Source organism: Polypterus senegalus, chromosome 17 (assembly GCF_016835505.1).
Source record: "Polypterus senegalus isolate Bchr_013 chromosome 17, ASM1683550v1, whole genome shotgun sequence".
NCBI lineage: Eukaryota > Metazoa > Chordata > Cladistia > Polypteriformes > Polypteridae > Polypterus > Polypterus senegalus.
In genome coordinates this window covers 25,314,896-25,337,349 of record NC_053170.1, presented here as the reverse complement: position 1 = coordinate 25,337,349, position 22,454 = coordinate 25,314,896, and the positions used below count along the sequence as shown (strand labels likewise).

Here is a 22,454-nt window from a genome sequence, read left to right as displayed (position 1 = left end):
GGTCCCTTCTTTCCATGTCCTTCATATTCTGATGGATCACTTCACCCTTCTCTTCACTCACCGCTCCAAGACTTTCAGGAAAAAAAAAAAAATCCAAATGTGAATCCAAAACGTGAACCTTGAGACTCCTTCCTTAAACGTAACCAATCATTTTCAGAAGTCTCTCTATAGTTTGGTTCTTTATTGTTACCAGAAACTTACAAATGACTTCTTTGAATGGCACCCAAGCCTTTGGTTCCAGGTGGTTCAATGCACCATTAAATTCTGCATCAAAAATCGGTTTTCTAATATGCGGTCCGCCCCCTTAAAACGCAGCCTCAGACAAACCCTACAACTTTCTGCACAAATACATAAAAGAAGGGTCCACGTTTTTAATAGGTTCATTGAAACAAACTTAACATGAAGCAGTGGCAGCAGCACTTTATCTGGCCCACCAGGCTGGTCTGCTGAGGTTTTTGACACCAAGCTGCAGCTTTCTGTTTTTCTTACCGGCCATTCTTACTGAACCCAACTGGAATACGTGGCTCTGAAACCTGGGAAATGTGCGAGTCCTGACTGCGGACCCCCTAAGATACACACAGAACTTTCAGGTCCCCTGATGAACCAACGGTGCTCAAAGCAGTTAATAGCTGTTATAAAAATAGTTGATTTGCTTTAAAAATGGATTTTAGTATTAAAAAATATTTAAATTCAAGTAAATTACCATTAAAATATCTTCTTCTTCTTTCGGCTGCTCCTGTCAGGGGTTGTCACAGCGGATCATCAATATTGATTTGGCAAAATTTTACACCGGATGCCCTTCCTGACATAACCCTTCCCATTTATCTGCGCTTGGGACCAGCACAAAAAAACACACTGGTTTGTGCATCTCCTGTGGCTGGGTTGCCACTAAAATATAATATGCATATTTAATAAAGTACAGTGTGGAAACAAATGAAAAAAATTATACACTGCTCACAAAAATTAAAGGAACACTTTAAAGAAACACATTAGATACATCAGATCTCAATATGAAGTTGGATATCTATACAAATAACGACAGGGCAATGTCTTAGGAACAAAAGGATGCCAAGTCTTTTAATGGAAATAAAAGTTTTCTGCCTACAGAGGGCTCAATTGTGTAGACACCCTAAAATCAGAGTGAAATGAAGATGTGGCAGGCTAGTCCATTTTTTCAAAAACTTAATTTCTGCTACTCAAAATGCTTTTCAGTATCTTGTGTGCCCCCACGAGCTTGTATGCATGCTTGACAACGTCGGGGCATGCTCCTAATGAGACGACGGATGGTGTCTTGTGGCATTTCCTCCCAGATCTGTATGAGGGCATCCCTGAGCTGTTGTACAGTCTGAGGAGCAACCTGGCGCCTAATGGACCGAAACATAATGTCCCACAGATGTTCTATTGGGTTTAAGTCAGGGGATCGTGAAGGCCATTCAATTGTTTCAATTCCTTCATCCTCCAGGTACTGCCTGCATACTCTTGCCACATGAGGCCGGGCATTGTCGTGCATTAGGAGGAAACCAGGACCTACTGCACCAGCGTAGGGTCTGACAATGGGTTCAAGGATTTCATCTCGATACCTTATGGCAGTCAGAGCACCATTTCCTACGCAGTAGATGTCTGTGCGTCCCTCCATGGATATGCCTCCCCAGACCATCACTGACCCACCACCAAACCTGTCATGTTGAACGACGTTGCAGGCAGCATATCGTTCTCCTTGTCTTCTCCAGACTCTTTCACGCCTATCACAGCTGCTCAGGGTGAACCTGCTCGTCTGTAAAAAGTACAGGGCGCCAGTGGTGGACTTGCCAATTCTGGTGTTCTTGAGCAAATGCCAGTCGAGCTCCACGGTGCTGGGCAGTGAGCACAGGGCCCACTACAGGACGTCGGGCCCTCAGGCCATCTTCATGAAGTCTGTTCCTGATTGTTTGGGTAGAGACATTCACACCAGTGGCCCTCTGGAGGTCATTCTGTAGGGCACGAGCAGTGCTCAGCCTGTTCCGCCTTGCACAAAGGAGCAGGTATCGGTCCTGCTGATGGGTTGAGGACCTTCTATGGCCCTGTCCAGCTCTCCGAGAATAACAGCCAGTCTCCTGAAATCTCCTCCATGTTCTGGAGATTGTGCTGGGAGACACATTAAACCTTCTTGCTGCAGCACGTGTGGATGTGCCATCCTGGAGAAGTTGGACAACCTGTGCAACTTCTGTAGGGTTAAGGAATCGCCTCATACTGCCAGTAGAGATGATTACTCAAGCCAAAACTAGCACGAGTGGAAAACCAGCCAAAAAAGATCAAGAGGGAGAAACTTGAAATGACCTCCACATGTAAAACCAGTCCTGTTTTGAGGGTTTTCTAATTGTTGCCACTTTAGTGCACCTGTCGTTAGGTCCATGAACACCAATACAGCTGAAAGTGATTAACAATGACCTCAGCTGCTTAACCAACCAGAACATTATCAGACAGGTTTAATTGATTTCATGCCAGGCCCAATAAAAAAAGTGTTCCTTTAATTTTTGTGAGCAGTGTAAATTCACAGCTAAAAGGTATGTTTTATGAAAAAATGTTACGTGATGGAGAAAATGGTTTTCATTTTTTTTTTTTTTTACACTAGCTGAAATACCCAGCGTTGCCTGGGAGGAAAATAAAGTGTTTTGTTTTTTTGAATTGTTTGAGAAAATGAATTAACAAACAATGAAGACTTGTCTTGTGGTCTTGTTATCCTCCAGCTGACGCTCTGAACCGGCCAACTCGATTTAATTTCGAAAGCAACAGGGGCAGGTGCTGGTAGTCACCTCCAGTTCGCCCTCTGGTGGTCGTTTCGAGTGTCAACTGGATGATAACATGCATACAAGACAGCAAGATCACCTCCCACCCTACCAAGAAGGGGGTGGGTTAGGGTTAATTTCACGCAACAGTATTTTTAGTCGACTAATGAGAAACACGTGGACCAAGTTTTATGAAAATCGGTCCAGCCGTTCGGAAGTTATGCTGGAACATACATACATACATACACACATTGACTTTTATATAGATTCAGCATTCATAAACACAAGTATCAGATAAAATAATCAAAATACTTTTTTCAAAATTATACCTTCAGAAGTTTCAAGCAAAACTCTTAATCTGAAGTCGTTTGTGGTGACTGTTTATATTCAGTACTCTTAAAATTGTCCTCCCGAATGTCAGGGAATTGCTGTCCAAGTGAAAAACGACACATTTCAAACAGTCGTGTTCAGGGCCGGATTAAGGTGGGTGCTATTGATGCTGCAGCATTAGGCCCATTCCTGAAATAGGCCCAGATGAAAACAGATGAGAACTTTCCGGAAGCTGAACAGTTTTCCTTTGCTATATTAACCTCAAAATAATTCTTAGAATAAAATTTGGAGTCCGACTTTCGAACACCTAGACACAGAGTTACTTATTATACAGTTACTATTGTTCTTTGCGCTGTGACGTAACTAAAACGTCGTTGTGTTTATTGTTAACCGAAGATTTCAAGTTAATGCTATCAATTTGATGTTAAACAGTTTACTTAGTAATTCAGCTGCGTTTTTTGAAATATCTTGGGGATTCTTGCCACTTTATTATTGTTCGGTAAGTGCCACGTAGTAAATTTTTCACCTTTAAAGTCCTGGACCCGGCATGGATGTTTTGAATTTTTTAAATCCTCAACAGTATTCTGGTCTATTATGAAATTTAAATCGTGGACAAATTTTTACCCTCAAGAGCCTGAACTGAGTCACTTTGACCCAATGTCTCTACAAATTCATTTTTTCGTACTCTGTTTCGTAAGAGAATTGCGATATTTTGTGTATTTCATTGTTAGGTTTTCTGCATTAAGTGCACTTTCAGACAATTGCTATTGAATGTTGATGTTACATAGTTTGATGTTAATCTCGAGTTGATACGATACTACGTTGTTATTATTATTCATATTCAATAAAGGCAGGCTGGTTGCATCGCAAGCAATTAAGGCTCCTTGGTCGGTCTGAGTACGCAGGTACGGTGAATGTCGAATGCACACGCACCAATGCTGAGAAAAAATGGGCCTTTTTTGCGCTGCAGCATCAGGCCCAATTTCGTCTTAATCCGCTGTTCTGACATTTCAGCATACCTATCAGAATGGCATACTGTGGGCTAATGCGCAGAATGTTAACACGCTATTTGCGCATGCGCTAAACTTCGTTTTGCTCTTGTCTATCATTTCAGGATACTACTGACTAAAGGTAAGTAATTGCGCATTATTAGTACCATTTTTACTGTCCATTTGTTATATAGCTATCAGTTTGCACTACCGGTATGCTATTCTGACAAAGTATGCTGAAATGTCAGAAAACCGGCCCTGGCCGTGTTTATTCAGGTTATTTTTGTTATTTATTTTGATTATATACATCCAACCAACCAACCATTTTCTAACCCGCTGAATCCGAACACAGGGTCACGGGGGTCTGCTGGAGCCAATCCCAGCCAACACAGGGCACAAGGCAGGAAACAATCCTGGGCAGGGTGCCAACCCACCGCAGGACGCACACAAACACACACCAAGCATACACTAGGGCCAAACCGGAGCGCCCGGAGGAAACCCACGCAGACACGAGGAGAACATGCAAACTCCACGCAGGGAGGACCCGGGAAGCGAACCCGGGTCTCCTAACTGCGAGGCAGCAGCGCTACCACTGTGCCACTGTGCCACCGTGCCGCCCGATTATATACATCATGTTTGTTAAAAGCCTATAAACCTATTTGAAAATTGTTTTGTAAGAATTGGTTCGATTTGAAAAATATTCTGGGTACAGGGCCAAGATGGCGTCATCCAAGCTTTTAAATTTGAGTTGCTTTGTGACATATGATGCCATCCATCCTCTTCCACTTATCCGGGGTCGGGTCACGGAGGCAGCAGCTTGAGCATATGACATATGATGACATGCTTTTATTTCTTCTCCTTCCATTTGTAATTATCCATTCTTTTTTTCTTATAAAACACTAACTGTCAGCTGTTTACTGAAACTGAGTCTTTATCCCTTACCCCTTCAAGTGGGTATCCAGTGTTTTCGAAGCCTCTAATAGTGCTTGATGCATGGAGGACATAAAAGACCACAAGCATCTGCCACAGCCTATGGGTAAACGCTGCTATAGCTCTTCAGTTATGTCATGGTATCTGTACCCATGTAAGCCAGCCATCACTACATCGCCCTCCACACGTATTACTGTTGGCACAGCCGAAGATTACTAGTAGGACCTTAGAGTTTGTCATGCTGAACTTTTGAATGTTGGCGCAGCTGATGTGCATTAACAGAAGTTTCTGTTTTTTCGCGTGACTGATTTTTTTGACGCGTTCCTATTCTTTGTACTGGGTTATATTTTGTCGAGCTTAATTTTTGAATTTTGACGGAGATGATGTGCATTAACAGAAGTTTATTTTTTCGCGCGACTGGTTTATGGCGCGTTCCTATTCTTTGTATTGGGTTCTATTTAATTGCGCGAAACTTTTTTTACCCATAAAAACGGACGGCAGCTTCGATCCTTCCGCGCTCATCACAGATGTGGTGAGGGGGGGCAGGTGTGTCAGAACAGGTTTTAAAGATCGATCCAGACCCACGGCACCGACGCCCCTACTTTGCAATCTTTGCTTAAGTGCTACAGGTTACTTATGCCAACTCTACTTTATGATAACACTGGGGTTTGACTTTCTCTGGGTTGTTTTTTGGAATTTTACGGGGCTTGGCGAAAAAACAAGCGAGGCACTGGAGCACTGGATTTTCACAACAGAATGGGAAGCGCGATTACAATCCAGATAAAGACCACGTGACGTGTGATGGACAGAACGTCTTCCAGAGATCGCAACCACAGCATGACACAGAAAAAGAACGTCGTTCTAGCCAACGGAGTTTCGAGTAAGATCGCTACTCCATAACGGAGCACCGCAAGTTCAAACTGAAAAGAAACAACAGTTCCGCCATCTGATCTGCAGACGACACACAACGAGCCAGACAAAGGCGATCGATGCTTTTTCGATATTTATGGTAAGGAAACTCCTCCGTAACGATCGATCCATTTTCTATGCAGTACACATAGATATGGTTTCAATTATGAGATAAATAGCCTATCATGAAGAGCGATTTTACTACTGAACAATTTCAAAGACATTTAAAAGAATAGTAATAATATGAAAAAGGTACAAAGTTAAACATGTCAACCGGAATAAAAATACAATTAAAGCACAGAAAACACAATTCCGTGTAATAATAATATACCATTTGTGCAATCAGGGCCACAACTAGCTGTTTTGAGGCCCGTATTGTATATAGGAGTCCAAAAGTGTATGAGTCCTTAGCAAAATGGATTTTGGCTACAACTTTGACAATAATCCAAAAATACCAATAACGATTGTTGGTTGAAGAGGTTGGGAGCAGACACTGATATGCAGCTACCACACGACGAACCACCTCAGGATCCCAAATTCGGAGCCGAATGTATAATCATCATCATCATCAAAGTGGCATTGTAATAATGCAAATAAAGTGGAACTGTCAATATGGCAACACGATAGCAGCTGCCTTTGATTGCATGGCTCAAGGCTGAATTAATTCAAATTATTCGCATCTCTCAAATGGTCTTAAACTAAAACATGCATTAAAACCCCACAAAATATCGTCTTCCGTTGTTCATCAAAATATGTGACGTGACTGATCGCATTCTTTGCTCCATAAACACCACAAAGTAAAAAAAATGAAACCGTGCATTGATTTGATGGCAACGTTTCATAGTTTGCATAAACTGGCGAATGTCAGTGAACGTGAATCATGGGTAAATATTAAAAAATGCAAGTTTCTTTGAATGTTGGATTATATTTCGATAGTAAGTTTATTTCTGATACTGTAATCAACTTTGCATATTTTAGATTTATTAGGTAGCTTAGTTAAAAAATAAATAAGCAAAGAGCACACACACACGCCTTCAAAGTAAACTGGCATTCTTGGTGGTCATTTAAACACATTATAAACTCGTTATGTAAAATCTAAAACACGCATCTTACATTTTTTCCCTCTTTTCTTCCATTTAGCTGCGACACATATGCAACCGCCATAACAGAAATGGCACAAAAAAGCCAAACATTTCTCATCCAGCGCCCCCCAGAATCCCAGGAAATGTCTGTCCAAGAAAAAAGTCACATTTACTCTTATCGTCAAACTTCAAGGTAATTTCGTTAGTTACTTTTTATTTTGTAAAACACGTTCGTTAAATACCTCAATACCCCTATGAAGTTTTTTTTTAAAGAATTGGTTCGGTGGGAAAACATCTTTTGGATACATCATTCATTTTGCGTTGCTTTGTGCCATTTGACGACGCGGTTTTCTTTCTTTCTTTCTTTCTTTCTTTCTTATACTACACTTACTGACACCTGTTTACTGAAACGACAGAAACAGAACCTTCATCCCTCACCCTTTCGAATCGGGTCTTCGGAGTTTTCGGAACCTCTCCTTGTATGGAGGGATATTAAAATATTAAAATTAAAATAAATATGTAAATAAACAAATACCCCAAAAATAAAGATACTGTGAAATGTGACAATCAAACAATTAATAATAAATGTGTGAGGGCATACGTTTTTGTTGCACATCCCGCCCCACTGAGTAAAGCCAGTGCTCTTGTGCTTAACTTGCTCTGTGAAAATCTAAGAAAACACCGACAGAAGTTTCAGCCGCACTGACCTGTGGCGCACCGGCTTGGTGCTGGAGTTTGTGGGTTCACTCCCTGAGGACGGCCGTACGCGTTACCTCACACATCTAATAACAACATTTATTTATATAGCACATTTTCATACAAAAAAATGTAGCTCAAAGTGCTTTACAAAATGAAGAATAGAAAAATAGAAGACACAATAAAAAATAAAAATAAGTCAACATTAATTAACATAGAATAAGTAAGGTCCGATGGCCAGGGTGGACAGAAAAAACAAAACAAAAAAAACTCCAGAGGCTGGAGAAAAAAATAAAATCTGTAGGGATTCCAGACCACGAGACCGCCCAGTCCCCTCTGGGCAATCTACCTAACATAAATCAAACAGTCCTCTTTGGATTTAGGGTTCTCATGGAAGGACCTGATGATGATGGTCACGTAGACTTCTGGCTTTCAGTCCATCAATGTACCTAATGAATGTATTTCTGAGAAATGGAACCCATAGTATTTAAGGAAAGAAGTGCTTTTCTGCCGCAATCCCGGCAAGTTTTATTTATTTGTATTTTATTTATTTTATTATACTTTATTAATCCCGAAGGAAGTTCAAGAAATCTTTGTCTAAAAGTTTTTTCTCAAGGCAAAAAGTGGGGGCGTCGGTGCCTCACAGCCTAGGAGTCGTGTTTCAACGCCCAGCACTGACACAACTCGTCCTGTCTCATTGGCTGTAGGGCGCGAGGGCTTGAAAGTTCGTACTCGTTATTACTCGTCAAAAAAGATGGCTTCCCACACCGGGGCAATGACATAACTAAGGAGCTAACTCCATATTATCTCGCAGCATTTGTCTTTTATGTCCTCAGTGTGTCAAGTAGGATTTGGAAGTACAGTATAACTCGGACAAAATAAATACATATATACGAAAAAATATATACAACGAATGGAAAAAGAGTGTGAGCATAATAAACGCGTCACGTAATATGTTTTTGTTGCTTACTTATTATTTAATTAATTTTCCCCGTAATATTCCTCCGAAAACTCCCAAGAAATACGACTTGAATTTAAAGCTGTCACTTTCACTCGTCAAAGCTGAGAGGGCGGGCTGCAGCGAGTGCTGTCTTTTGATTGGTAGATGAAACGTACGTTCTTTGAGAGTCCTGTGGCTCATGCACATGCTTACAGTTGTGATTGTGCACTTCAAATACGAGCATAAAAAAGATGAGCAGAATTCAAAAGCGAAAAAGCTGCTTTAATTCTATAAACTCTGAATTCATCACCACGAGGCTGCATCTAAAGCGTCTGCTGTAAACGAGCCATTTGATGACTCAAGGTTTTAAGTCAGCTGTACTGACGATTCACCAATTGAAACACAGCCCTCGTTAGAGCCCGCCCTCTCAGTTTGACGAATGAAAGTGACAGTTTTAAATTCCTGTTGCAATTCACGTTGTGTGGGGATGATTTGGGTTATACAATGTTTGCCACTACAGAAGAAAATGTTGGGAAACCCTGATCTAGACAATAGCATGAGGTTAAATATTTTTGGCAGGCGTAGTGAAATGACTTAATTTAGGCAGAAGGCAAGTGAGAAATTTCCAGGCCTTAAGGAAAACAGGGTAAAATTAATGTTCAAGGAAAACTAGGTATCCTGACTATTAAAAACAGAACAAGATTTAGGCTTGTCCTGTGGGTAATATATGAGACAGGTAGGGAGGGTGACTTATGTTTTAAGATGTAGAGAGTCTGTGGATCTTACAATGAGAAATTGTGCCGAGGTGAGGTAAACATGGCAAACTTGCATAGGAATGGGCAGACTGGCAGCAAATGTAGAATAAAATTAGGGTGGGTGACTGTATGATGTGGATTTATGGAATACAGTGGGAATGATCAGGAAGTGGGCAGTCTATTAGCAGAAGCAGATTAAGATTTGGATTGACTTATGCTATGTTTGCGTTATAGGACAGACAAAGTCCATGCTATTGGAACATTACGGAGGTGAGGGTGCGGACATTATGATGTGGGTTTTGACAGAATGGGGAACTGGACAGGTTGACAGAGGATTGGGCAATTTAGAGAGGGGTGTAGTACAAGATTTGGGTGACAGATGCACCTGTTCCTTTCCACATCTATAGGGCATGTTATGGGAAGAATAAAGAAACTGCAGATGTCATGGAGCACAGTAGAAATGGGAAAGCTGGCATCTGATTGGGCAGCATGGTGGAAAGGGTATAATACATTTACCTGGGGCTGATACTGGACAGGCCAAGATGTGCATTGATACTATAATGAGGACCATGAGAGCATGTGGAATGACCAAACAAATAGATAGATATGAAAGGCATGATATAATAAATAGATAGACAGATAGATAGATAGATATGAAAAGCACTGCATAAAAGATTTGAAAGGCACTATATAATAGATAGATAGATATGAAAGGCACGATATAATAAATAGATAGACAGATAGATAGATAGATATGAAAAGCACTGCATAAAAGATTTGAAAGGCACTATATAATAGATAGATAGATATGAAAAGCACTGCATAAAAGATTTGAAAGGCACTATATAATAGATAGATAGATAGATGTGAAACACACCCCAAAAACTTCACCCTCATCCAAATTGTTTATCACCAGCCGCCCCTGAAGACTACTGACAAAATGAAATAAACATGTTCTGTGACACATTCATTTACTTGCACACACATTTCATGCCTTTTTTCTTTATTTACTGTCAGATTTCACAGTATTTTTATTTATTTGTGTATTTAATTTTATCTGAAATATTCCTTTTTATCAGTAAGTGTCATATAAGACAAAAATAAAGATAATAAAAAAAGGAAGGAGAACTAATAAAGCCAGGCCATCAAATGGCATAAAGCAATACAACTTAAAGGCTCGCTTGGTGCTTTTTCAGCCTGTTGCTCCCACCCTCCCGTGTTGCTGACGACCTCGACAGTTTTTGACTCCTATAAGTATTTTGCTTTCTACAATACATTGTGAAATGATCAGACTCGACACACTTAAAAAAAGGTTCGGTGCAGCCACCCGTATAACTTCCCTTGTTGTGATGGGTTTTGAAAATCAAGACAGATGTGTCCTTGATGGAGTCCAAATCGAGAATGAGGGTTCTTGGAAAAAATGCGTCTTTAAATGCCAAAAGAGAAAGTGACAGTCACCCGGAAGTGATGCTCTTCTGGGCACCAAAACTGGAAGTGATGCTCTTCTGGGCACCAAAACTGGAAGTGATGTTCTTCTGGGTGCCGGAACCGGAAGTGATGTCTTCAGAGTTGAATCAGAGAGGTTTCCCTGATTGTGGTCTGCAGAGACAACCGAAGAAGGTTTAGCGCACCCTGTCACCCCCAGGCCTGGTGTGGACTTACCTTCACTTGGTCCATACAGCACCCTCCTATTTACACGTATGTGACAACATACAGAATGGGGGGGTTCAGAAACAAACCTTGCATAATACCCGTTACTTTGCATTAAACATATTTTTAGCTCTAAAATATAATTATTTTTGTTTTCACATTATAATTAAACATTAAAATTTTAATTGTTTAAATTGTACTGAAAAATATTTCTACTGCAAAACTATATATATTTTTAGCAGTTATTAATTATATTGAGCACCATTTGTTTATGTGGAGACCTGAAAGTTCTGTGTGTATCTTACTGGGTCCCTAGTCAGGACGTACACAATTCCCAGGTTACCTCTGTTAAACATTGATATTTTATTTTACTGGTAATCTGTTTGAATTTAATATTATCAAATATTTATTATCTATGTTTAATGCTAAACAGTTATTTTGAACAGCTATTAACTACATTGAGCACATATCTGGGTCCTGGAGGTTCTGTGTGTATCATACTGGGTTCCCAGTCAGGACACACGCAGTTCCCACTGTGGTAATAAATAAGCAGCAGACAGAAACAGTGTTGAGGATGGCCACCTCTTATACTGAAAAATCAGTAAAATTAAAGAAACACATCTTTACAGAAGTGGAGTTCCCAAGATGAAATGGTGGATAAGAGGAAGAGGTGGAGTCAGGGCAGCTGGAACATGGACTGATGTGGCAGGTAGATGGATTCTGGGTAATGGAAATTACATCATCAGGGGTTACTGGGATAGTGGGTGGACTGGTGGTGATGTCACTGGGAGGCAGGGCTGAACTGCAGAGGATCAAGTGAGAGAGCCAGTCCCTGGTCTGGCTAATGTTTAACAATATTTGAGTCTGTAAACCGTCCCCCACGTGTACATATGTGACACCAGGTTTCCTCTAAAAAGTGGAACAACAGAGCATTGACATTTGGGTTCAGAAAGAGTGGCCAGCCATAGAAAAATAAAAGGTAAAGCTCGGTGGCAAAAATATTGAGTGCTTCTACCATCACTTCATATTAAGCTTGGTTCAGTGGAGCCATTTCTCAAGGTCCTATCAAAAGATGAAGCCTGTTTAAATGAGTTGTGCCAAATGCTTGTGGGTTTGTCTGAGGCTAAATTGAAAGAGGGCATTTATTCTGGATCTGATATTAGAAAACATTTCTGATGCAGAACTGGATGGTATGATGAAAGACGCCGACAACTGGGGGCTTGCGTGTGTCATGACTGCAGATCCAGTAAGATACACAGAACTTCCAGCTGTCCACATTTAATCAACGGTGCTCAATTACTTTTGAGCAACAACAGTGTGTAAGCAAGTGAAAAGCGGTTTGGAGTAAAGTTTCTGTACATTGGGGAGATGAAATAACCACTAAACAGATTCATGGCCCACAACAGGAGGGCTAAACCCTCAGATCAAGACTCCTTTCAGGATAGTAAAGCTGGCGTCACACTACTTGAACCAAAATGAATTTGAGTCAGAGGGCCTGTCATATGTATTGATGACATCTTCTGAATCTTGTCTGAGAATGTTAAACTATACGACTAGGAATCGCAGGGGGTGACTGATTGCACGATTCCTGCACATATTTTCATTACAGCTCCAGGTGTCCTATTATGCCACAAAAGTATCGCAACATGGCCTCATTTTGACAGACGATCAGTGAGAACTTCAGTAGTTAAGAGCAGAGACTAAACAGGCACTTACCAGATATGTTGAATTCAGCCACCACTTCAACCAAGCTCTTGCTGGCCCCAAAGTTCAATGAGCCGCTTCTCGGCTTATGCAGTCCAAAACTCCCCCGTTTATGGGCATTACAAGCATTCCATTTCCAGTTTACGTCTCTGTCGTGGTCATGTTCTGCACACAGAGGAGGCCACTGCTATGTCTGGTGACTTGATACCGTGAACTCAAACCAATTTGGCTTTGCCGTAGCGAGTCACAGAGCCCTATGACTGAGGTGTTGGGGGCGCCTCACTATCCAAATGAGCTTGTGCTGTGGCCATAATGACACAACATGATTTTTTTTATTAAGTAAGTAAAGCCTACGGCAAAAAAGTTGTAATGTGATGCCATCTTCAGGTAGTCAGTTTGGACAGATTAAAAGCATTTTCACACCTAGTTCACTGGAGCATTTTCTTCCGATTTCTGGAGCGATTTTCCCTGTAATCATGTTTTTTTAGGCAGACGTGACCTCAGCAATTGCACCCGAGTGTGTTTTTATAGTATTAAAAAGAGTGAGCTCTTTTGGACATTTTAACATTCCTAACTGCTTATGTGGTTTGAGAGCTCCTTGAATAGATAGCAGCAACTTGGAGAATTTCCTAATTCTAAAATGGTCAACTTCTCCTTTAAGCTATTTATCTCAATCACCATCCCTTTGAAGGTTTTGTTCTTTTGTTTTACTGTTTTATTCATATTTTACTATTATTACATTATGTTTGTAAGGTCATCAATTGACAAAATTTTATGTATTTGCCTGCTAAGACACGTCACTGGCTGGCAAATTGTGAATGCATGGCTGTGAGTGATATCACTGAAGCGTGTTCACACGGTTCTGGTGGCCATCTACTTCAAAAGCCAGCCACAAACTCTATTTGGGCTGCGTATGAGCAAGCATCATGGCTGCCATGCGTTCCCAGCATTCTTTTGATCCCTCCTCTGAGCACATCCTCAGTAATTAAGTTGCAGTACTAGCAAAATATGGGTGGCATGTGTGCTCAGTTTTCGGTACCTGTTGGTAATCTTTGTTTGCTGTGAGGATCAATCTGTGTGCTTCGATGTCTGATGAATGGTTCAATGCGGTGAAGCAAATCATCAAACTGAAATGCTGATGCAAATATCTTCATGGTACTTTTCTTCATTGATTTCTTGCATAGGCAATAGAAGCGTTGCATATTCCCGATCAAAATGACACGATACATTTAAAGGTCTCACTTACTGTCTCAACATTCTGTGTCGCTGTTGCTATCTTTTTTTTTTTTGCACCTTCACAACAGCATCAGAATGCAAATAATTATTATTTTTAACATCTTCTTTCCTCAACTCACAACACAGCAAAATTGGACGTTGTTTTCTACCCGTGATGATCTCACACACTGATACCTAATGGAGTCCTCCAGATTTACCTAAAATACACATGCAAATATAGACAATACACTTCTTGTGTAGCAGCAACATCCTCAAGCTCATTTGTCGCGTAACGTTAAGTATCTCCCCGGCCTTACTGTCTATACGTGACAAACTCATTTCTCGAGACAGTTCTTTTCAAGATTTTTTTGACTTTTGGATTTGACTTCAGACACGTTTTCCTGTTAATCTGACTACTACTTTCTAAGACGTCTGTGTATCACCCTCAACTCTGTCCTGCCTTTTCTCAACCTTTTGATTGTCCATCTTGCTCAAATCATAAAAATTCACCTTTGATCAACATTATATTAAAAGATCAAAATGTTCACAACAGTCGCTGCACATTAATTTATTTCTTCTGAATGGAAATAAACGCAAACCAAGTGACACTGTGCCTCTTTATTGATGGTAGTAAGCTCAGAGCTCATTGTGGTTTTCACACATAGAATATTTGTGACAGATGGTTGCCATCCTTCAGAAATCACGCTGACGACACCCAAAAATGCACCTGTATATTTATAAAATGTTACAAAAAATAAGTGACCCTCCCAAGCTACAGGCATTCACTGTAAAATTCAGGAAACCAAATAGCAAAATCCTACAAAACACTCAATGAATATCTCCATACGGTGATATGATCTTCACTCCGTTGAAAAGGGTCTTTGTCTCATTTAGCCACACTTATTCATCCAAAAATTGTTTCAGCTTGCCATTCAAACTTGGCCATTACATTCATTTGATTCATTCTGCCCACACTGCATTCTGCGGAATGGTAGACCACAGTCTTTGCCAAAAATGCAGCCACCCTGATGCCATTCATTGTGAGCAAAGGAGATCCTGAATTGTACAGCTTTGTCACCAAGACAAGTCATGTCAGCAGTCTATCCTAATATATAATAAAATATATTTCTTATTTACATGAAACATGTGGTTACACGGGACTGGTAATAACACACTAAAGCCAAAGACATCTCAGTTTTCCCAAGGAGTTTTTCTGTGTTTTCTCCTAAGACACTGACAGATTCATTGGTGTTCCTTTGGGTTCCATATTTCCTCTTAGGTTGCAAGTCCATTAAGCAATGCTAATCCCTGGAGAAAAAGGGGCAATGTCCGGCTAACTCAATCGTTAAGCAGGCCTTGACAAACTCTCACTGAAGTTTCCTTTCCCCGTGTTGCTAACAGGACCAACAAATGTAGACCGTGAAAAGTTGTACCATATGAAGAGCTCATTTCAAACAACTCACGGCTTGTCATCTTACATGTAATGAAGTTGTCTTCAATGAAACTGTAGAAGGTTTATACTGGTTTTCCACGCTGCTGGTCCCTTATCGAGCAGCAATTAGGTGACACTCCATACTTTGAGAAGTGGCTCTGTGAGGTGCTGCTTTAATACCACATCACTGTCCAGCAATGATGCATAAACATCTCTTACAATCTCCTTTCATACTCCGATGGCTATTCTGATACATTCTGTACGCAGCTGATGGGGAAGGAGCCTGATCTGGTTACATCTCCTTCAATATGACCTACCTAAAATGGAGAAGTACAAAAAGAAATGTTGTTGTGAGCACTTATTATCTCAATCATTCAATCCATGTTTTATATAACGGAGCACCGCTATGCCACACTCACACTACACAACGTTCCGTCTTGTGATCAATTGCCTTGGCATTGCAGTAGAATGAAGTGCAGCTGGCTTAATGAAGCCCTCAACAAAAAGACCCCAATTTCAAAACTCCATTGTCTCATGAGAACCCATGTGAGAGTTCACTGTTTCTGCTGATGTTCCAGGATAGAAGCTTTTAGTACAAACTGTTTGCGCTCTCAGTAGTCGAGAAATAAGAAAAATGACAAAAGGGAATTAGGGAATGTGCATGATTTCATCAAACACAGGAAGATATTATCTGTAAGGAATAAGTCAAGTTGTTAAATCTTTTTGGCATGAACAAATCTGGAGGAGGTCTGTGGATGTCCAGACACTGAGGTCATTAATCGAGACAAATTTTCTGAGATGGTTGTGCATTGAGCGGTGATATCCTGGTAGATGAGGGCATCTCATAAGTGAATGGCTTTCAAGAGTATCCATACATCCATTATCCAACCCGCTATATCCTAACTACAGGGTCTTGGGGGTCTGCTGGAGCCAATCCCAGCCAACACAGGGCACAAGGCAGGAAACAAACCCCAGGCAGTGCGCCAGACCACCGCAGGGTGCACACACACACACACACACACACACTAGGGACACATTTAGAATCGCCAATGCACCTAACCTGCATGTCTTTGGACTGTGGGAGGAAACCGGAGTACCCGGAGGAATCCCACGCAGACACGGGAAGAACATGCCAACTCCACGCAGGAAGGACCCAGGAAGTGAACCCAAGTTTCCTAACTGTGAGGCTGCTTTCAAGAGTATCGCAACATAATACCCTCATAACACAGCAATCCAAATTCAGGGCTGGGTGGGAGTGGAATATCACTGGGTGCAAGGCAGGAAACAATATAGGACAGGGGGCCACTTCATCACAGGACCCATACAAGCATACATTCACTCTCACTCGAGGCTGATGTGGTTTCACCAATTTAACCAACACATTCATGCAGCCAAATGGACATGGACAATGACCAAATGTGGGATTCCGACCCTGGACACCATTTCTCTGAAGCAGTAGTGATAATCTGTGCCACATATAGCACAAAATCAAAACAAGCCACAAATTAAATGATAGTATGTACAGTAAAGCAGAAAAAAAATGTACATACCCACCAGCTGGGGTCATCCGTTGCGGTCACAATAATCACCTCTCCTTTATAAAAGGTGAGCATTTCAGGATTATCAGTTTTGCAGTCAACTAGTGCTTTAACTCTCTTCAGCCTTACTTTCATCTATGGGAAAGTAGAGGATACAAGGATATACAAAATTAATTTCTCAGACCATTTCTGAACATCACACAGATGGCCTAATATATCGGGAACCCCTTTGTTTAATTCAGTATGTAATATGTTGAAGCATGCAATAAATAAGGTTAGTAACACAGCTGTTCAAATTTTGATATGTTTGCAGTAATGCAGGGTTTCTGAAACTATTTTGGGTCACGGATTGTCACCATTGAGGTGTGAGTTACTGTTGTATTTAACAGTAATGGGATGTGGGTGATTTGTAAAGTTGGTCATGGTGAGTTGATTAAGCAATCAACGTTGCTCAGCCGATCATCCTTGACTCACCCCCCCTAATGATCATCCATATTTATCCTAAGGGGAAAACCCCATCCCCATGCTCCGATGATTGCATGTGACTCCATAAGAGGGTCAAATATGCCGATGATCATCTGGGTATTCTATAAGGAATCAAATCTCAAAGACACTAAAGAGAGGAAGATTGGGTCAGGACAAAAATAGTTTAAGAAACCCTGCTGTTCTATGAACTCAGAAAATTAAAACTCATACAGAGACAGAAATGAGTTTTTAATAAAATTTGAACATATATAGTAAGATATAATTAAACACCAAGGACGGTGTGTCCAGTCCTTCAGAGGAATCGTAATGATCAGTTTGGCTTTGGTGTGACGAATAATTTGGGCTTTGGTGATGCAATGAAAAAGGAAATGTGAGTGTGAGACACAGCAGGAGGAGTAAAGGCGCAGATGGAAAGTATAAAACCAGACAGAAGGAGAGAAAGGTGCTTCGAAAATAATAACAGAGTCTGTGAAGAAGGCTTTACAAGAACGCACCAGTGAAAGGGAGCGTCGATGAAGAGAGATTCAGACACATGCGAATACAGAGGAAAATCACCAAAGGTACACATAGGGCAAAATATTTTTAAATTATTCTATTACATGGTTTCATGACTGGTTTCTATGCATATGTTTGTGACAGTGTACTAGAACAGACGGTTTTTGAAAAGAAACCAGGAGGAAGAGTATAGTCACAGCCAGAAAAAGAGATCAAAACTGAAAGATCTGTAACACTGTCACCAAAACCAAAATGAGGACACAAAATCATAGTGGGCCAAGTCAAAATCCTAAAAGATTCTTAGACACGAGCTTTGTTTTTAGCAAACGGGCAAATGCTGAAAAGGCTTTTCATGACCTTTGAGAACATGCCCTTAACAACATCAGTGCTGTCCTAACAATGGGAAATCCAAAATGCTGATGATCGTAAACAAACAAAACGGCAGCAAAAACAGGAGAAAATAAATCACAGAAGATAAAAATAACAAGATATTCCAATTGTATGGCTTGATAAAGACCCAAAAAAAGTGCAAAATAGAGTAAATTCATATTGAAAAATGTGAGAAAAATTAAACAACAGACCCATTTATAACAAACATAATCAATAAGCTGGTAAAGTTTGCAAATAATACCAAACTAAGTGGAAAGGCATAATGCAGAGTCAGCTGAATTATTACAGAGGGACTTAGACAGCATACAGGCTTGGACAGATTTGTGGCAGAAATTTAATGGACCGTATATGCTCACGTATAAGTCGGGTCTTGAAACCCGAAAAATCTATATATATATAATTCACTAAGGCAAGACACCCATGGAAAGGCAAGACACCCATGGAAAGCACGCCAGAAGGGGCGTGGATTCACTAAGCCGCCCATGGCGCACGCAGGAAGGAGCCACGGCCACCAACTCTAAGACCATTGAATACGACGACAACTCACAGAACCACGGCCACCAACTCGGACGCGATGACACAGGAAAAACGGCGTCATTTATGTTCGTATGTTGTAGAGTCCACATGCACCTCTGAGCCACGTTGACTGTTCATAGAGGCATGTTTCTCGCGGAAGTGAATCGCTATATGCAGCGTGTAAAACAGTTTGCGAGGGGTATCCAATGGGATCCTTAAAACAATCCTTTAAAACTGAGGTTAAAACACAATGAAGGAAGTAGTATTTAAAAACTAATAAGCCCTGTGCCTCTGTTTCATTACCGTCTTGCCTGCTTCACCAATGCAGGCCCTGCAACAGTCGAGACGCTCTCTCAGCAGCTGACCTTCTCTGTGCCTGACCGGTTCACACAGAGGCAGCACGAGAGAAAGCCGCGCACACACACAGGCAGCGCCAGAGACAGACAGAGGCACACACACAGGTAGCTGATGGGCGGGTCTCCGTGAGTTTCTCTTGCGAGCGGGCACATGACCAGGCGGTGTGTATGCTTTGAGAACTCGGGTGGACGCGGCAGGACTATCGAAGAAGAGGCATGTTTGTAACGGATGTAAATTACTGTATGCGCCGTGTAAAACAGTTTGTTTGTCGCGGATGTAAATCGTTGTATGCAGCGTGTAAAACAGTTTCCGAGGGGTTTCCCATGGTCTTACAGTTGGTGGGCGGGTCTCTGTCAGTTGCTCTTACGACCGGGCACATCTCCAGGCAGTGTGTATGCTTCGAGTGCGAGGGTGGACGCGACAGGACCATCTAGGAAAAAATCATGTCGCAGATGTGAATCGCTGTATGCGGTGTGTAGAACAGTTTGCGAGGGGTGTTCCATGGTCTTACAGTTGGTGGGTGGGTCTCTGTTGGTTGCTGTTGTGAGCGGGCACATGACCAGGCAGTGTGTATGCTTCGAGTGCGTGGGTGGACGCGACGGACCAAGAAGAATCATATTTGTCTCTAAGAAGAATCATATTTGTCGCGGATGTGAATCGCTGTATGCAGGGTGTAAAACATTTTGTCGCGAGTGTATAACGCTGCATTGTATGTTGCCCTCTCCACAATTACATCTTTTCATTCACCTACAGTCGTATCCTCAAAACCAACCCCATTTGGACAACTGTGTCTTTCAGGAAGTGTTCACCCATCAATACATAATTATGCGGCGTATGCTACGCCACGTGTTGGCTAGTCAATCATAAAATCAGATCCCGAATTATATGCCCATTCAAAAATGCAACACTTAATGTTTTAATGCCTCCTCCAGTCTCACATCAGTTTCTCAGATGCATCGAATTTTGTTGCAGCAGCACAGTTACCAATTTCTTTAGCTGCTTCAATGACTTTTAATTTAAAACCAGCTTCATATTTTCTTCTGATCGAACGCTCCATCGTAGATAAGGGATGCTGTTATGATAAAGGTGTATGAGGGTGTGAGATACAAAAAACACAAATCAGTGCCATCGTCGCTTTGGAATAGTTCGAGTATTACTGTGTGGTCACATAGGCACAATAGAGAGGGGGGTTAGGAGCACACTCTGATATAGTACATTGCCACACCCACATAGAAAAAAAAGGCAGTGTGCTCCGTGGTTACTCTCTCAGGTGGGCATTAGCATATCATAATCCCTGGTACCAACAGCATGAGTTTTCCACATTCGACTTGTACAAATGACATTATAAGATACCAGAAATTATACTGTAAAATCAAGTCCCGACTTATCTGCGGGAGAACTTATCCGCAAGTATATACAGTAAGTTAAAGTAAAGTATTACATGCAAGAACTGAAAAAGCTAAATCTGAATACACAATGGTGGTCTGAAACTTGAAAGTGCACCTTATGAGAAGAAGTGGGGTGTCATAGTGGACTAACTTCTATTAACATCAAGACAGTGGACAGAAGCCATAAGAAAGTAAATGGGATGTTAAGTTATACATCACGATGTGTTGTGTACAAGTTAAGGTGGTTATGCTTAAGTTATATAACACACTAGTGAGGCCTCACCTGGAGTACACTGTACAGTTACAGCTCACAATAGTCATTTAGTAGTAACCATACCACAACAGTAAATTCAGAAAGAAGCAACAGTTTCTCTAAAATGACATCTCTACTTCCTCAGGTCAGTGTCTCTTGCCTTGGGTAATTCTTTGGAATTAGCTGACTCTTGTCTCTAGAATCGTCACACTTTATGCATGACTAATTTTTCTGTACTCTCTATATGTGACAATGGTCACCCTACAAACCTATCTGCTGCTTATGTTTAACCCCATAATTTCAGTTGTTTTTCTAGAATTACTGACCAGCATGTTCTTCCTCGATGGAGGTATCGGCATTGACGTTACGTATCCTGGTCCTAAGGATGAGTTGTACAGTTCTTCCAAACTTCCAGGACTTTGTGGTGAAGATGCAGGACTCTTCCCACCACTACTTCGCCTGTATGATGTGGTCTTCTCTGAGCTGAAGTACAAAAGAATTAAGTCATTCAAAAAAAAAGGCATTTCACAAAAACAATCATTATATTTTTTAAGACATCACTAAGAATTGTTACACAACACTCCAAAATTCAATAGTTTTTTAAACATTTTTAAACAGTCTGAGCCACATCCATGCCTTAGGTGTTTAACAAACTTAAAACAGTGAAATAAAAGTAAAGATAAAACATATGAATTGGGTTGAAGAGTATTTGTGTCACACACACCTGAGCTTAAGACAGGATACCAGTTAATCAAACTGTATGCTTACACAGAACCAATTTAGAGTAACCAGTTAACCTGACAGATGTGTCTTATGGATATAGGATATAACTGGAACAACCAGAGAATATCTACCCACCGCCTAAACTAAAAGAAACTCGGTGAATACGGCATGAGCCAAAAACAGAATGGTGTCAACCTCACGTTGTAACTGCTGCACAAGCTACTCCAGAAATCCACCATAACTACATAAACATAACGATCTGTACATTTTAAGCCAGTAAGCTTAACGTGCATCACCAGTACACATTAATGGAAACAATTATTAAGGAAAAGTTTGAGCAGAGCATTTCTAGAACAAGAGTTTTAGCAAATAGTGCACAGGGGTTCATGTTTCAGTACAGGGAGTGCAGAATTATTGGGCAAGTTGTATTTTTGAGGATTAATTTTAATATGGAACAAACACAGTGCTATCAGTCAATCCAAAATGTTAATAAACCTGAAACCTGAATGTTTCACAACGGAAATGTGAGTGTGAACATCATCAGGGGAATACATATGTACGCACAATTATTAGGCAACTATTAGTGTGCAGATTTATTATGCAACTAAAGGAAAAATGAAAATATTCCCATCTCACTTGTTTATTTTCATCTGTTATAGTGAGAATAATAAACAAACACCTCAAAATTTACAAATAAACATCTCTGACATTTCAAAAAAAATAAATTAATCAATCAACGACCAATATTGCCACCCTTCTTTCCAATAACAGTCATAAGCCTTTCCATTCATGGAGTCTGTCAGTTTCTTGATCTGTTGACGATCAGCTTTTTGTGGAGCAGTGACTACAGCCTCCCAGACACTCTTCAGAGAGGTGTATTGTTTTTCTCCCCCATAAATCTAGCGTTTAAG

The 22,454-nt window shown here is 40.9% G+C and overlaps 1 protein-coding gene across 1 annotated transcript in view; it reads right to left on the bottom strand.

Moving 5' to 3' along the window:
* Positions 1-14,568: 14,568 nt before the first annotated feature.
* LOC120517106 (arf-GAP with SH3 domain, ANK repeat and PH domain-containing protein 2-like) overlaps positions 14,569-22,454 on the bottom strand; it is a 120,494-nt gene continuing 112,608 nt past the window's right edge. The window contains exons 24-26 of the mRNA XM_039739217.1: positions 21,147-21,303; positions 16,948-17,070; positions 14,569-15,714 (exon numbers count right to left, since the gene is read on the bottom strand). Coding sequence (XP_039595151.1) covers positions 15,640-15,714; positions 16,948-17,070; positions 21,147-21,303 — 355 coding nt within the window. The 3' untranslated portion in view covers positions 14,569-15,639. The remainder of the gene's footprint in view (positions 15,715-16,947; positions 17,071-21,146; positions 21,304-22,454) is intronic.